At 42.8% G+C, this 13,481-nt stretch overlaps 3 protein-coding genes across 3 annotated transcripts; 1 reads left to right on the top strand and 2 right to left on the bottom strand.

Annotated features, from left to right (window-relative positions):
• Window positions 1-1,946: 1,946 nt before the first annotated feature.
• Window positions 1,947-4,600, bottom strand: LOC6579217 (coiled-coil domain-containing protein 93). The gene is made up of 8 exons (XM_002005077.4): window positions 4,426-4,600; window positions 4,162-4,370; window positions 3,974-4,103; window positions 3,539-3,676; window positions 3,349-3,483; window positions 2,934-3,280; window positions 2,765-2,878; window positions 1,947-2,706 (listed from the first exon to the last, which is right to left on the bottom strand). The coding sequence occupies exons 1-8, from the start codon at window positions 4,507-4,509 to the stop codon at window positions 2,130-2,132; spliced, it is 1,734 nt and encodes a 577-aa protein (XP_002005113.1). The 5' UTR covers window positions 4,510-4,600; the 3' UTR covers window positions 1,947-2,129.
• An 84-nt stretch (window positions 4,601-4,684) lies between these two features.
• On the top strand, window positions 4,685-7,069 carry LOC6579216 (protein arginine N-methyltransferase 5). The gene is made up of 6 exons (XM_002005076.4): window positions 4,685-5,118; window positions 5,177-5,621; window positions 5,681-5,846; window positions 5,907-6,069; window positions 6,126-6,637; window positions 6,697-7,069. Exons 1-6 carry the CDS (start codon window positions 4,743-4,745, stop codon window positions 6,847-6,849), a joined length of 1,815 nt encoding a protein of 604 aa, XP_002005112.1. The 5' UTR covers window positions 4,685-4,742; the 3' UTR covers window positions 6,850-7,069.
• Window positions 7,070-7,359: 290 nt separating this feature from the next.
• On the bottom strand, window positions 7,360-13,365 carry LOC6579215 (kinesin heavy chain). The gene is made up of 4 exons (XM_002005075.4): window positions 12,590-13,365; window positions 10,135-10,594; window positions 8,177-10,065; window positions 7,360-8,112 (listed from the first exon to the last, which is right to left on the bottom strand). The coding sequence occupies exons 1-4, from the start codon at window positions 12,734-12,736 to the stop codon at window positions 7,666-7,668; spliced, it is 2,943 nt and encodes a 980-aa protein (XP_002005111.1). The 5' UTR covers window positions 12,737-13,365; the 3' UTR covers window positions 7,360-7,665.
• Between the last annotated feature and the right edge of the window lie 116 nt (window positions 13,366-13,481).

The raw sequence follows: 13,481 nt of genomic DNA, 5'->3' as shown, positions 1-13,481 counted from the left end.
CCAACCCAGAAGTCAAAATCCAACAAGTGGTTAGTTATATATATAAATATATGTGTATATATGATACATGTATAATATATATACTTTTACTTGAATAGTCAGAGACACACACACACACACAGAGAGAGAGAGAAAGAGAGAGAGGGATATAAGCACTGAGCCTGTGGAGCTGTGCATAAATTTAATTTTTATGGCGCGCCTAAAAGCATGCAATGAAATACTTGAATGTGTGTGTGTGTTTGCTTATGCGTACGTGTATAAGTATTCACAATAGGCTCTCGTACAATTCACAATTTGAGTAATTTGTTATTCAAACACATTGCGAATCGATTATACGCTTGGCATGCTCCCTCCAATCGAGCAAATATGTTGATTGACTTTTGTCAAGGCTTACGGCTTTTGTGTGTGTACGTGAGCTTTTGTCGCCGTGCAAAAGGCAAATCTGTCAAAGTGTGTGTGTGCGTGTATGATTATGTGCATGTGTGGAAATGCCAACGCAAATATAAATGAGGAAATGCGGGTAGTCAGGCGGACCACCTTTCACTTTCAACCTAAAGCAAGTCATGAATGTGCGTATGTAATGCTTGGCTGACTTTATGCGCGCGTGTGTGTGAGTGTGTATGTGGGTGTGTGAATGTGTGAATGTGTGATAACGAAGCATTTGCTGCTCATTGAAAAGCTCATTATCACGCTCACACACAACCACACACATGCAGCAGCAGCGGCGCTCAGGCGAAGGCTACATTTTTGTCATATGAGTAGAAGAAATGTTATCAAAATGGGTTAAGGTTCAGCTGATGGGCACAATTCCAGCTTGAACTATAGATATAGATGTATATATGTATATATCTAGCTGGCAGCTGCTGGCTGCTGGCCCAAGCATCTCAATGTCAGGCCATAGCCTTTACCTGGCAGCAACTTGTTGAATTGAATTGATTGCCGCATTGAAATTTAATTGCAATTGCACTTGGAGCACCGTTTGAATGTTAAGCGTGCGCAAGGACATTAATTAAGAGCGTCGAGCGGGCGAGCAGCTGAGCAGCCCCACTGAAGTGGCTCTGATTGCGTTGGCTGGCAGCAGCAACAGCAACAGCAACAGCAGCAACAGCAACAGCAGCAACAGCAAAAGCAGCAGCAACAGTTGAGCCGGCTAAACGATGGCCTGCATATTAATTAGAATGCTGAAAGGAAACGAATAAAATAACGTCCCATTGCGTTGCCATGGCGCATATGCAAATATTTGGCGCATGCCAGATGCTTTATCCACTGCATGAAAATAAACTGCAGTCCATAAATACACAAATAAACGAAGTCTTGCTATAGAATATATGAATGCCGTTCGCTCTCCTTCTTTCGCTGCCACCCCCCTTCTTGTTCTCTCTTTCTGTGTATTGTGCGGCCCTGTCAAAAGGTTAAAGTTAAGCATGACAAATTGCGCGGCACTGGGGCGTATACTTCATATTGACAGCATTATGGATATAGCATAAATATATATATGCATGTATATACATGTGTGGGTGTATGTATTGGCACTACATTTGTCATGGCTCAACGAGCTCTGCAAATCCACATAATTGCTGTCATGCTACGCCAGCTAGCTCTAGCCGTAGTCCTCGACCAATTACTGCAAATCAACTTGAATCGGTGAAATTTTCTAATCAGCTGCGAAAGTTACTTAAATGAAAATTTATTTTTAGTTGTTTAAGCGCTATAAGTGCTCTCTATTTTATGTCCCCCACGCATAGTGAATTGGCTTAAGTGAATTTATGAATACAATAATTCGCTGTCTATCTTTCTGTTTGACTTGAAATTTGATATACGACTACAAACTCAGACCAAGTGTGACCTCATCTTAGATGTTTTGGAATTTCGATTATATAATCAAGTATATGAAGGCCATTTCTCATAGGTTAGATAAACCTATGACTATATTAATTCCATTTCAATTTTAAAGAATTAGTTTACTTTAATATTTTCAATAACTTAAGTTGCTGATTTAAGATTATGGAAACAGTTTTTTGGACTGCTTATAAATAGGTATATATATGTATATATTACAGCTACAATATTTTAATAAACAAACATTATTTGGACTCTTAACAATATTTGAAATTGAAATTTCCTTCCCATTACTTTTGAATTGACTTGAGATGCTGCTGCAGCTGCTCGCAGCGCTGGCACTCTCTGGTGAGCTGCTTGACAGCCGTTGCGTATTGGCGCTGCAGTTCGAGCAGGCCGAGCAGCTCCTCGTTGAGCTCGTCGCGTCGCATGCGCTCCTCGTTGTACTTGTGACGCACCTTGTCCTGGGCGCTCTTCACACCATCGACAATCGTCTCGAATTGCCGTATAAAGTCCTCGCGACCGTGCGGACTGAGCATGCCCTCGTTGTAGGCCTCGCAGATGGAGTTGAGCAGCGATAGCTCCTTTTCGAGATAGCGCTTCTTGTCGTTCAGTGTGTTGTAGAGTGTATAATATTGCTTAGTCTCTAAATGTTTGGCACTCATCTCGTTGTACAGCTCGTGGAAGCGCCTCTGGTACTGCGCCAGCTCTGTGCGATCGGGTATTGCATCTAATTTGCGCTCGATGGCCACAATGCCACGATTGCGCTTGGCTAAGAGCAATCGCAGCTCCTGCAAGCGCTGCTGCTCGCCCGCTATTGCCGCCGCCTGCGCCTCCGCATCCTGTGCATTGAAGGCCTCCAGCTCACTGTAAAGGACATATAGTTAGTATTCCCTCTCATCCATAACATTTTTAATTGCCTCACTCAATTTGCTGCTGCAAGTTGGCCAGATCCGCTCGGCAGCTTTCCTTGAACTCCGACTCACTTTTCTTTAGCTCATCGTGTTGCTGCAGCAAACCGCGCACCTTCTCCAGCAGACTGCAAGGATATATCAATTAGAGATATATAATACTGATATCAAGCCAAAACTTACTCCGTATCTGCATTCGCTTCCGTTTGTTTGTATGCATCCAGTTGTGCTTTGAGCGCTAGCAGCTTTTGTTCCTGCTGCTCGGTTTGTTGCTTTTGTGCTTCCATCGACGCTTCCAGCAGCTCGTTGTCTTTGTGGTAGCGTTTGATCTTATGCTCCAGCGCTGTTTTGGCCGCCTCCAAGCGTTTCTGTTGATTCTGTGATTTGAGCTCTTGTGCATCTGTTTCCATTTCCATCTTAAATTCCGCATAATGCTGTTGCAGTGCGCTACGAGCCACGGGATCTAGATCGATGCGTTTTGTGGATTCCTTTGTGATAGCGAGCTGCTGCAGCTTTCTCTCTAGCTCGGGCTACATTGCACAATTACATACAAATTAATATTTATGTGAAATATACAGATAAACTATTCATGTTTAACCTCCGTTTCCATTTGCTCTGCATTGGAGCCCATCTTTAGATCGCCGTACTCCATTAAAGTGAGACGCACGCGCAATGCATCATCATCGCTGTTTGGCTCCTGGCGTTCGTATAGCCTTTTGGGACTGTACAGCTCCTGCAAAAATTAATTGAACTTTAGTTTATATTAAATTTGAGTAAACTGCCCATACCTGTATAGCTTTGATGTTAACGGCGGCATAACGTATTTTTGTTAGATTATCTTTATCGCTTTTATACTGATAGTCATTATGGAATTGTCCAATTGCAAATCTCTTCAGGCGCTGGCCACGCTCCTCACGATTTTCCACCTGCAAATACGAAAAAGGATGTTTTATAAAGAAAACTCTACTATGTATACGTGCGTTTGTTTGTGTGCTAAATGCTGCCCTCCTCCTAGATTCTCAAAAATTCAAGTAAGCCTAACAGAGTCTGCTCGACGAATATAAGTATTTTTTCAAGTGATGTGGTGTACTGCAGAGTTTGTGTGTGATTGTATGTAAATGTACCACTGTACATGTGTGAGTGTCCGCATGTATATGTGTGTATGAGAGCACATTTACGTTCCCTGCCTGCATACTTATATACTGCTGAGCATATCAACTTACAGAGGTCTTCACAAGCCATTGAATAACTGGATGTATTGCTAGAAACTCCAGGCCCTGCACCTGATGCGGTTCCAAGCTATGCGGGCACTTCATGTCAATCAGGACAGCGACAATCTTCTCCACAAGCGCGCTGCAAATGGGATTCAATTAATATATGCATATGTAATAAATGATATGGCTGCTCTAACATCTTTTGCCCAATCGTTAGATTTTCATGGAAGAGTAGGTCGACGTCGACATCGTAATCGCAGCACTCAATGCACCAGGTCATCCCGCCCACAACTTTGTCGAAGGCGGATAAGCCCTTGATACGTGCTCTGTAATAGCCGGCAGCGACAAGCATATCAAATGTGTCCAACTCTTTGGCGGCAGCATCTGAATCCTCGCGGCGTTCCACCTACAAAAAAACTTGCTCTTGGATTTGTTTACACATCAAAACTATATGTAGCCACCTGAATTTCGCGGCCCTCCGCATCGTAGCGCGTTGCCAACTTGACGTTGGGCAAGATCTTGGAGAACACATCGCGATTAGCCATGTACGATAATAATTACATACTATTTTAAATAAATAAAAGCCGAAAAAAGGCAGAAATGCCCATTGTCTTGCAGTGAGCCACAAATACAGAATAAAACTATAAAGAAGTGTGTGAACACTGATCAAACCTTATCGAAATAATATCGTTGGTATTTTATTATCGATTTCATTCATATTTACTTATTTTAAAGTTGTGTACGCACTGAAAGCCGGCGCACGCTACATTTGATTAAAATGCATTACTACGTTTGCCTGCATCAAGAGAGCACTAACAGCATACCTAAATTAATACAAAAAGCCCATGCAAATAATTATAATGTGGTGGCCACATCGATTAACGCAAATATGCTGCCCATGGATCCACAAGAAACGGATCCCACATATCCGGCCACTGTGTTGAGTGCTGTCGACTGGATCTCCAAGTTGATATTCCAGGTATCCGATGTGGATGTGGACTCGCCCAATGCAAAGTTACGTGAATATTCGAAAGCTATGCTGATGCGTGATGTCATTTGGGCAGAGCACTTGCAAACTAATGGGAACATAATGGTGCGTCTACGAGGACCCAATAACGACAATTTGGCGGAGATTATTAACTCAAGGTCGAAAGGTTTGTTTGCCTGTGATGTTAAGTATATTTCCTACAATGAGTATGTTTTATATTTCAGGCAACTGGTTTATAAATGTGCCCATTACCAATCCAGAATTGGCCAGCTTTGAGCATCGAAAAGATGCCACTGAATCAGAGATCGAAGAGGCTCAACAGGTGGATCCTTGGAATTGGTGGAACGAGCTACGTTTTGCTATTAAGCACAATGCCAGGACGAAAGTTGTGGTGGAGCTGAGTGACTCGGATCGGCCCAGTCGTGAGTGCGTACGCCGCTGGCTAGGTGAACCCATCGAAGCCATCATCATTCCATCCAGTTTATTTGTGCTTAATCGCTCCAATTATTATGTGCTACAGAAGGAGTGGCAAACGATTGTGGGTCACTTCATTTCTATGAGGGCCAACATTATTATCTCCACGAAAATCAATGATAAATCAATAGGTCAATATTCGGAATATATTAAGAAACTCATCAGCGATCATGGAGATACGCACAAGCTCAACAGGTAAACATGTAGATCTATTAACTTTGTTGCTTACTATAATACATTCATTAATATTCTAGCTATGAAAACATGTTGGAAATACCGCTACAGCCGCTGTTCGACAACCTGGATAGCTACACCTATGAAATCTTCGAAACCGATCCAGTCAAGTATAAGCTTTACCAGGAAGCCATACAGCAAGTGCTCTTAGATCGCGTTAGCGAAGCGGAGGCTAAACGCAAACTGGTTAGCAAACAAAACTTTTGCCATAAACCAAAATTACTTATATGTATTTATCTTTTACAGACCGTCGTTATGGTTCTGGGAGCTGGTCGTGGTCCTTTAGTACGTGCAGTATTCAATGCCGCGGAGATAGCGAAGCGAAAAGTGCGCGTCTATATTATTGAAAAGAATCCCAGTGCTATACGCACACTGTCCAACATGGTGAAGACGTTGTGGTCAAAGAAGGGTAACAAATGAACTTAATAACACTTACATCATCTACTAACATTTTATGTTTTCCAGACGTTCATATATTCTCTAAGGATATGCGTGATTTCTCGCCTCCTGAATTGGCCGACGTGCTTGTCTCCGAGCTGCTGGGATCATTCGGCGATAACGAGCTCTCACCCGAGTGCCTCGATGGCGCCTTGAAACTACTCAAGCCGGATGGCGTTAGCATACCCTGTAAATCAACATCATATATTAATCCCATTATGTCTGCTGTGCTGCATAATAATGTCAGCCAACTGACCTCCACTGTGCCGGCCTTCGACTCTGGCTATGTGGTGCTGCTCAAGAACATTTACCACATTGATGAGCCGCAAGCGTTGTTCGAATTTACGCATCCCAATCGGGCCGCGATTATTGATAATACGCGTCACAAAAAGCTGTCCTTCACTGCTCAAAAGGATTGTGTGCTGCATGGCATCGGCGGCTACTTTGATACTGTACTGTATAAAAATATAATCCTAAGCATAAATCCGTTAACGCATACGCCAGGCATGTTCTCCTGGTTTCCCATGTTCTTTCCAACGGTAAGTAGGAGTACCTCAATTATATATGCTCTGTGCTTCAACTCAATTTTATTTTGCAGCAACCGCTTACAATCAAGGCAGGCGACACAATTTCCATTGAGTTCTGGCGCCGCGTGGATGCCGAGAAGGTCTGGTACGAATGGAGGGTTTGCGAACCGAAAGAAAGCGAGCTACACAATCCGGGTGGCATGGGCTACAATATGCGTTTATAAACATAACTGAAATATTGTATTAGGTGGGGACCTATACAAAACGGACGTTAGCTTTGGCTATAAAACCACTTTGTAATTTAAAATTAATCACCTGAACCCTTCGAAGCTCTCATATTCTACTACATCCATTTTTACTCTAATTTCCCATATTCAATGTATAAAAACAAAACAAAAAACAAATGTAGAAAACATGATGAAATAACAAATGTCATAGAAATTCCTTGTAAAGTTTTCTTAACTTAAAAAAAAATAATATAGCTTTATTAGACACAATAGGTCAAGATTCTTCGCTGAATTCCATTAAAAACGATGTTCACTTCTGTATTAATCCATCCACCTGCTATTGATCTCGATTTTGTGTTCTCTACACCCATCTAGGCAGCAAGGCCAATTCCAACTAGATATATAAAATAAGGATGGTATTTTACAACATTATAGTATCTTTATTACACAACTGTAACGGAAAACGAAAACGAAACCAAAAATGAGGTGGAAAAAACACTCAAAGCATAAATTGTCTGCGACTTTTATTTAAGTTTATATTTGAAAAGTTTATAAATATGCTTATACTTATTTATGTGTCCTTAAATATCTGTGGGGTTCTCTTCTTGTTGTAAAATTTAGTTAATAATTTCCTCTTTTTTACGTTCCTCTCATTTATTTAATTACTTTTATTTATATATAAAGCGCTGCACATGATCGCAGAACGACATTCTTTAAGCGAAGGCAATTATTTTACGGTTAGGTTATAATAGATTAAAGCGGAGCTAAACTGAATCATTGCGGAAACTGGGCGGCGATTTTGGGTGTCAGGAGTTAGGAGTTAACAGCGCCAACCTGAGCCAATGTGGCACCGCCGGCGGCACCGCTGCCACCACCGCCGCGTATTGCAATCGCACCCTGGCCAGCCCTGATGGGCTTGGCGATTTGTGCCTGTGGTCCTCGTCGTCCCAAATGCTTTTGTCGCACCGCCTCCTTGATGCGATCCACCTCGTACTGATAGCGTTTGCGATCCCGCATCGCGCCCTCCTTGGCCTCCTTCAGCGCCGTCTCCAGTGCCTTCACACGTTCCATTGTTGTGCGCAAACGCTTCTCCAGCTTGGGCAGCTCGCAGCGCAGATCGGCATTGTCTCTGACCAATTGCTTGTGCACCTTGGTCAGCTGATCGAGATTGTTCTCCAGGAAGGAGATCTTTTGCTTTTGCGCCAATGAGCCACCGTCCTCTTCGCTCTCCTCGTTCACCACATTCTTGCGAATGCGTTGCTACAATTACAATTACAAAGATCAGTTAGTGTGCACAAAGTGAAATAGATGGATGTGATCTTACCTGCAGATCCTGTACGAAGAGTTTGCGTAGATTGTGCAACGTTTGCAGCTCCTTGGCGACGGTGTCCTCCAGACCCTTGAGGTCCTTGCGCGCCTGTTCTCTGCGCTCGTTGGTTAATATGATGTCCTGCAATTTGTTCGATTTTTCCGCCTCCTCCTGCTTGAGCTTCTCATAGTCGACGGTCATCTGCTGATGCGCCAGCAACAGCTTCTGATGCACATCCTTCATCTCGTTCATTTCATGCTGCTTGGCGGTGATCTCGTCGCGCAGCTCGGACACCTGTTTAGTGTGCGCCTCGCGCAGCTCATCCATTTGCGAATCGAACATGGAGCGCAGCTCCTCGGCGCGTTGCTTCTCCTCGGCATTCACTGCGGACACATGCTCGGCCGCCTTTAGCTTGGCGCACTCTTCGCGCAGCGAATCGATCTGCTCCTCGAGATTACGCTTCTTGTTCTCGGCCTCGCGCATCGATTCCTGCAGCGACTTCATGCGCGCCTCATGCTGCGAGATGAGCAAGCGATACTCGCCAAGATCCTTCTCGTACTCGGAGATCTTTTTGTTGGAATCCACCTGTTGGGTCTCCATGTTGGCGCAACGCTGCGCAATGTTCTTTGCCTCCGTTTTCATTTTGCTAATGTACAGACGCGCCATGGTGAAGTCCTCCTCCACCTTGGTGGCATCGGTGCCAGCTAGCGCACTCATCTTGAGATCGATTGCGGAATCGCCAGGCGCTATGGCCTGACCAACCTCGCCCAGATCGCGCAGTAGATTGGTTAGCATTTCGGTGATTCGTTTCTTTTGGTGTGTGGACATGTCCTTCAGCTGCTGCAGCTCCGTTGACGTGGAATTTAATTGAGATTTACTTTGCTGGAGTTCTTCATTGAGGGCATCGATATCCTTGTTCTTGTTGTCGATTTCTTGCGATTTCTGATCATAGTTGACGGCCAGCTCCTCCAATGCCTGTAGCACCTCCTTGACCTCCTCCTTGGCCGATTCGTTCTCCTGCTGTATGCGCGCCATCTCCGATTGCAGCGCCTCGTACTCACGTCGCGCATTCGCAATCAGCTCCTCCTGCTCCATCACCTGTTCCTTCATTTGCTCCGCATACTGGCTCTGCTGATTGATTTCCTCATCCTTATCGTCCAGCTGCTGATAGAGCCGCTCACACTCCGCGGCCAAACGGGCACGTTCATCCGCTGCCACCGACGAGGACATATTGGCAATGGCCGTGCGTTGAGCAGCGGCCGCGGCCGCTGCTGCTGCACCAGCTGCTTGTGCAGCGGCCTCCACATCGAGATTGGGCGTGCTGGCCTCCATGAGATCCTCCATGTTGATTTGCTCCTCCGCCTTGACCGTTTCGCCGGCACGCCAACGCGCCAGTTCGAGTTCCAGTTTCTCCACCTTGCCTTTGAGTCGTCCATTCTTCTCCTTCTCCTTTTCGTAGCGACGCTTCCATTCCTCGGCGGTCAGCTCCTCGTTGACACAAACCACATTCTTCACTGTCTTGGCGCGACGACCAAAGTCTAGCGTTGACTTCGTTTCCGATTCGTTAAAGCTAGCCGGCGAGCAGCAGATGACAATTGTTGTGCGTGCATTGCCACCGAGCGACTCCTGCAGGATACGCGTCAGCTTGGAGTCACGATACGGTATGTGCGTTTTGTTGCCATCCGCCAGCGCTGAGATGACATTGCCCAGCGCCGATAGCGACTTGTTAATGTTCTTTGCCTCATCCAGAACTGTGCCCTCGGCGCCTGTTTTCGAGACCTTTTCGGAACCAGCCAAATCCACCAAATACAGCTTGCCGGACAATTTCTTTTGATTCTCCAGATTCTCCTGCTTGACATTAATAAGGAACACCGAATGCGAACGCGACGAGTGCTCGTTCATGTCTAAAAGGATCATAAATATAGACACGATTTAATTAAATACCCAAGATTTAATTCATATGATCTACTTACTTGTCACGGCAATGTGGCGATTGGATTTGCCCTCCTCGATCACCTCGAACACATCCTCGGGCGAGGAAACAAAACGCTCCGTGGCGCCCTTGACGAAGGGCACACGATTTTTGTCCTCGTGCACGCTCAAGTTCACCTTAGATACATCGAGCAAATCCCTAATCTTGTCCATATAGATCTCATAGTACGAGACCTTGATGTGAAACTCCAGATTCTCTTCCATTGCGTAGATGTGATTGAAAATGTCATTGACAATGCGTGGAATGATACCCTGTTTCACCGAATCACCGATGACACCCTCCATTGTGTGCGTCTTGCCGGAGGATGTTTGACCATAAGCAAATATAGTTCCATTGTAGCCGGCGAGCACGTCCGTGACGATCGATTTGGCCGCCTCATTGTACACCTTCTCCTGGGATGCGTTCGGCTTGAAGACTTTGTCAAACAGATACACTTTACCCTATCAAAAGGAAAGAAACACGAATCTTGTAGCATAGTGTCTATTTTATTTTTATTTTATTTTTTTTTAAGTGTATCTACCACAACAAGTGCTAGCAGTAGTTCCAAACCCCTTCTTGCTTTCCCCAAAATAAAAGCTGCTTTCAAATCATTTTCAACGCATCACAGCTCGTAATTATATGATGAGCAAAGAGGCAGAAGCACAACAAATGAGTGGAACTTGAAAATTAATGGATAACCGGGCAGTAGTGTAAAAGAAAAAGCTGAAAGAGAGCAGTCAGTACGGCGTGTATAGAGATATGAATAATAGCAAAAAAGCTAACGCGAAGTATACGACTAGTAAATGCTCTACAAACGCACAATGTCAAAGTTGAATACGGGGCAAGACAAAATATATTTATATGTATATAATTTTTTAATTTAATTTAAATACTTATAAGTATTATTTAATATGTACATATATCAATTTCATTTCATATTATTACAAATTTTAAGCAAATTTAATGTAAATTTAATTTTATATTTATATTTATTTATATTTACAATATTTTATATTTAATTATAAATTTAATTATTTTTTACCTTCACTAAATTTTGTTTTTTATTTTTTGTTTTTAGTTTATTATTATTGTTTTTGTATTATTCTTTATTCAATATTTCTTTCATTTCACATAGCCTTTTACTGTTTTTCGCAGCTGTTCATTAATTTCATTCTAAATCCACTTTTTTTTGTTTGTAATTCGATGCCAGTTAGTCAGTGTCTAAGCAAATATTTACCGGGAAATGCAAAGCAATACAAATGCGTAGAATATACATAGATTAACAACAAACACACATACATACATACATATGTATGTATGTATATGTAAAAAATCTCAAGCAATGAGTAAGAATGACTAAAATCTAATGGACAAAATGATTTGAAAAGCTGATTAACTCTTGCTGCTTGGTGGTAAAGGGCATACACACACAAACACACACACAGACGCACATAGATATATGTATGTATATTTATATATACATTTATATGTATAAGTACAACTAACTTTATCATGGCGGCCATAACTTGAAGACAGCTGAACTTTTGGGGCATTAATAATATTCAGTAAAATCGAAAACATGTATATTCATGTTTTTGTTTCTTTTTGCCGACTTGCGTGGCATGACTCACTCGACGGGCAGCAGCTGGTGGCAAGTAGCAAGCATTCGAGGGCGATGTTTTGTTTTGGGGCCAAAGCTAACTGAACGAACACACACACACACATACAAGCAATCCCACATGCACACACATACACACTGACACAGGTATATAGAGTACCTACCTAGTTTTATGTTTGCTAACTGAAGTTGGGCGACTAGGTAGAAGAGTGTACATGTACATATGTACATACATATATGTATATGTATACCCATGCATATATATTGCCATATCAAGTCAAATGGCAATGCAAATTCAAAATACAAGAAAAAAAATCAACATTCCCGGCAAAATGCTAGTGGGTGGCACTTGTCAGCCACACACAAACACACACACACAGGTCAGGTTGCCAGCGTGCGTGGAAAATCAATTGAGCGCCTGCAATTTTGGACACTAAGTGGCAATTGTGGTAACAGTTTTTTTTTTTAGAGATTTGCCAACAAAAATGAAAAAATTGCACAAGGCACGCGCAAAAATTTGGAGCGCTAATTAGTTATAATACATAAGCAGACCAGCAAATGTACATACATATACATCTGAATATAAATGTTACTCTCTTTCACTGATACTACATACATAAGTGTTTATATGTGTGCGTGCCCGTGTCTGTGTGTAATTGTGGCGGTAAGGAAAGGCTAATGGACTGCGCTAATGTTAGACAATGTTCGGCATGACGTCACCGCCACAGAACCGCAACGGCACGCAGAAATATGTGTATATAACAATAAAAAAGTATGCACGTGTGTGTGTGTGTCTGTGTGGTTTAATTGAATTGCTTATTAAAAATTGTCTAATTACCGCTATGGATATGCAGTTCTCCTCCGCATTGTTTGGAAACCGAACAACAAATTTTGAGCCGGCGCGCTCCTCGCTGTCATTCAGTGGCCGAAAACGACAAACGACTTTAATGCTGTCCTCAGCGGGTATTTCACGTTCCGCAGACATTTCAATGCAATTCCGTCACCCACACACTTGCAAGCTGTTGTTCTTGTAGTTGCAGCTAAAATATTTGGTCTTTTTCCAGCCAAGTTAATTCAGCTTGGTGTAGATGCGTCGCAATTTTAGTAGTACGTCAACTTTGACGTTCAGTGTTATTAATCGATGTAATTAATAATATGAACATTCAAAGCTAATGTTAAGCACTGAAACTACGACGACAATGACGAAGTCACAGGCACTGATTGTGACTTCGATGTACCGTCACACCGTTCTCCGTTTTATTTTCTTTTTTCGCTAGCTGCTTGTTCTTGCTTGTTCTCGCAGCGAAATTGGGGCTCGAAATGCAGAGAAAATTTTTTTGTGGTTATACCAGACAGCAGTCACAATCTCACACAATCAATCGGATGCAAATGTTGTTGTTATTACTGCTGTTACTGTAACTGCAGCGGCCCGATTTTGATAATAAGCTCGCTTGTTTGGTGGCCCGGAATGTTTTGCAGCCCGTTAAATGCACTCTCATGCGTTGTGCTGTTAAATTTGTTACACTTAAATTGTTTTTCTTTTGCTTCAATATCACGTTGAATAAAAAACTATTTGTTGGATAGATTTTCGTCAGATTGTGGCGGTCGGCTGATACGTTTTCGATAGACGGCATATCAGTTCGATAAATATAAGTACTGCATTTTTGTTCATTTTGTTACAAATATGTTCACCTTTCTGAAAATATTTATGCCTAATTTTTAATTCTGTG

The sequence above is a fragment of the Drosophila mojavensis genome, unplaced genomic scaffold (assembly GCF_018153725.1).
Source record: "Drosophila mojavensis isolate 15081-1352.22 unplaced genomic scaffold, ASM1815372v1 contig_80, whole genome shotgun sequence".
NCBI lineage: Eukaryota > Metazoa > Arthropoda > Insecta > Diptera > Drosophilidae > Drosophila > Drosophila mojavensis.
This window is presented reverse-complemented; position numbering and strand designations above follow the sequence as displayed.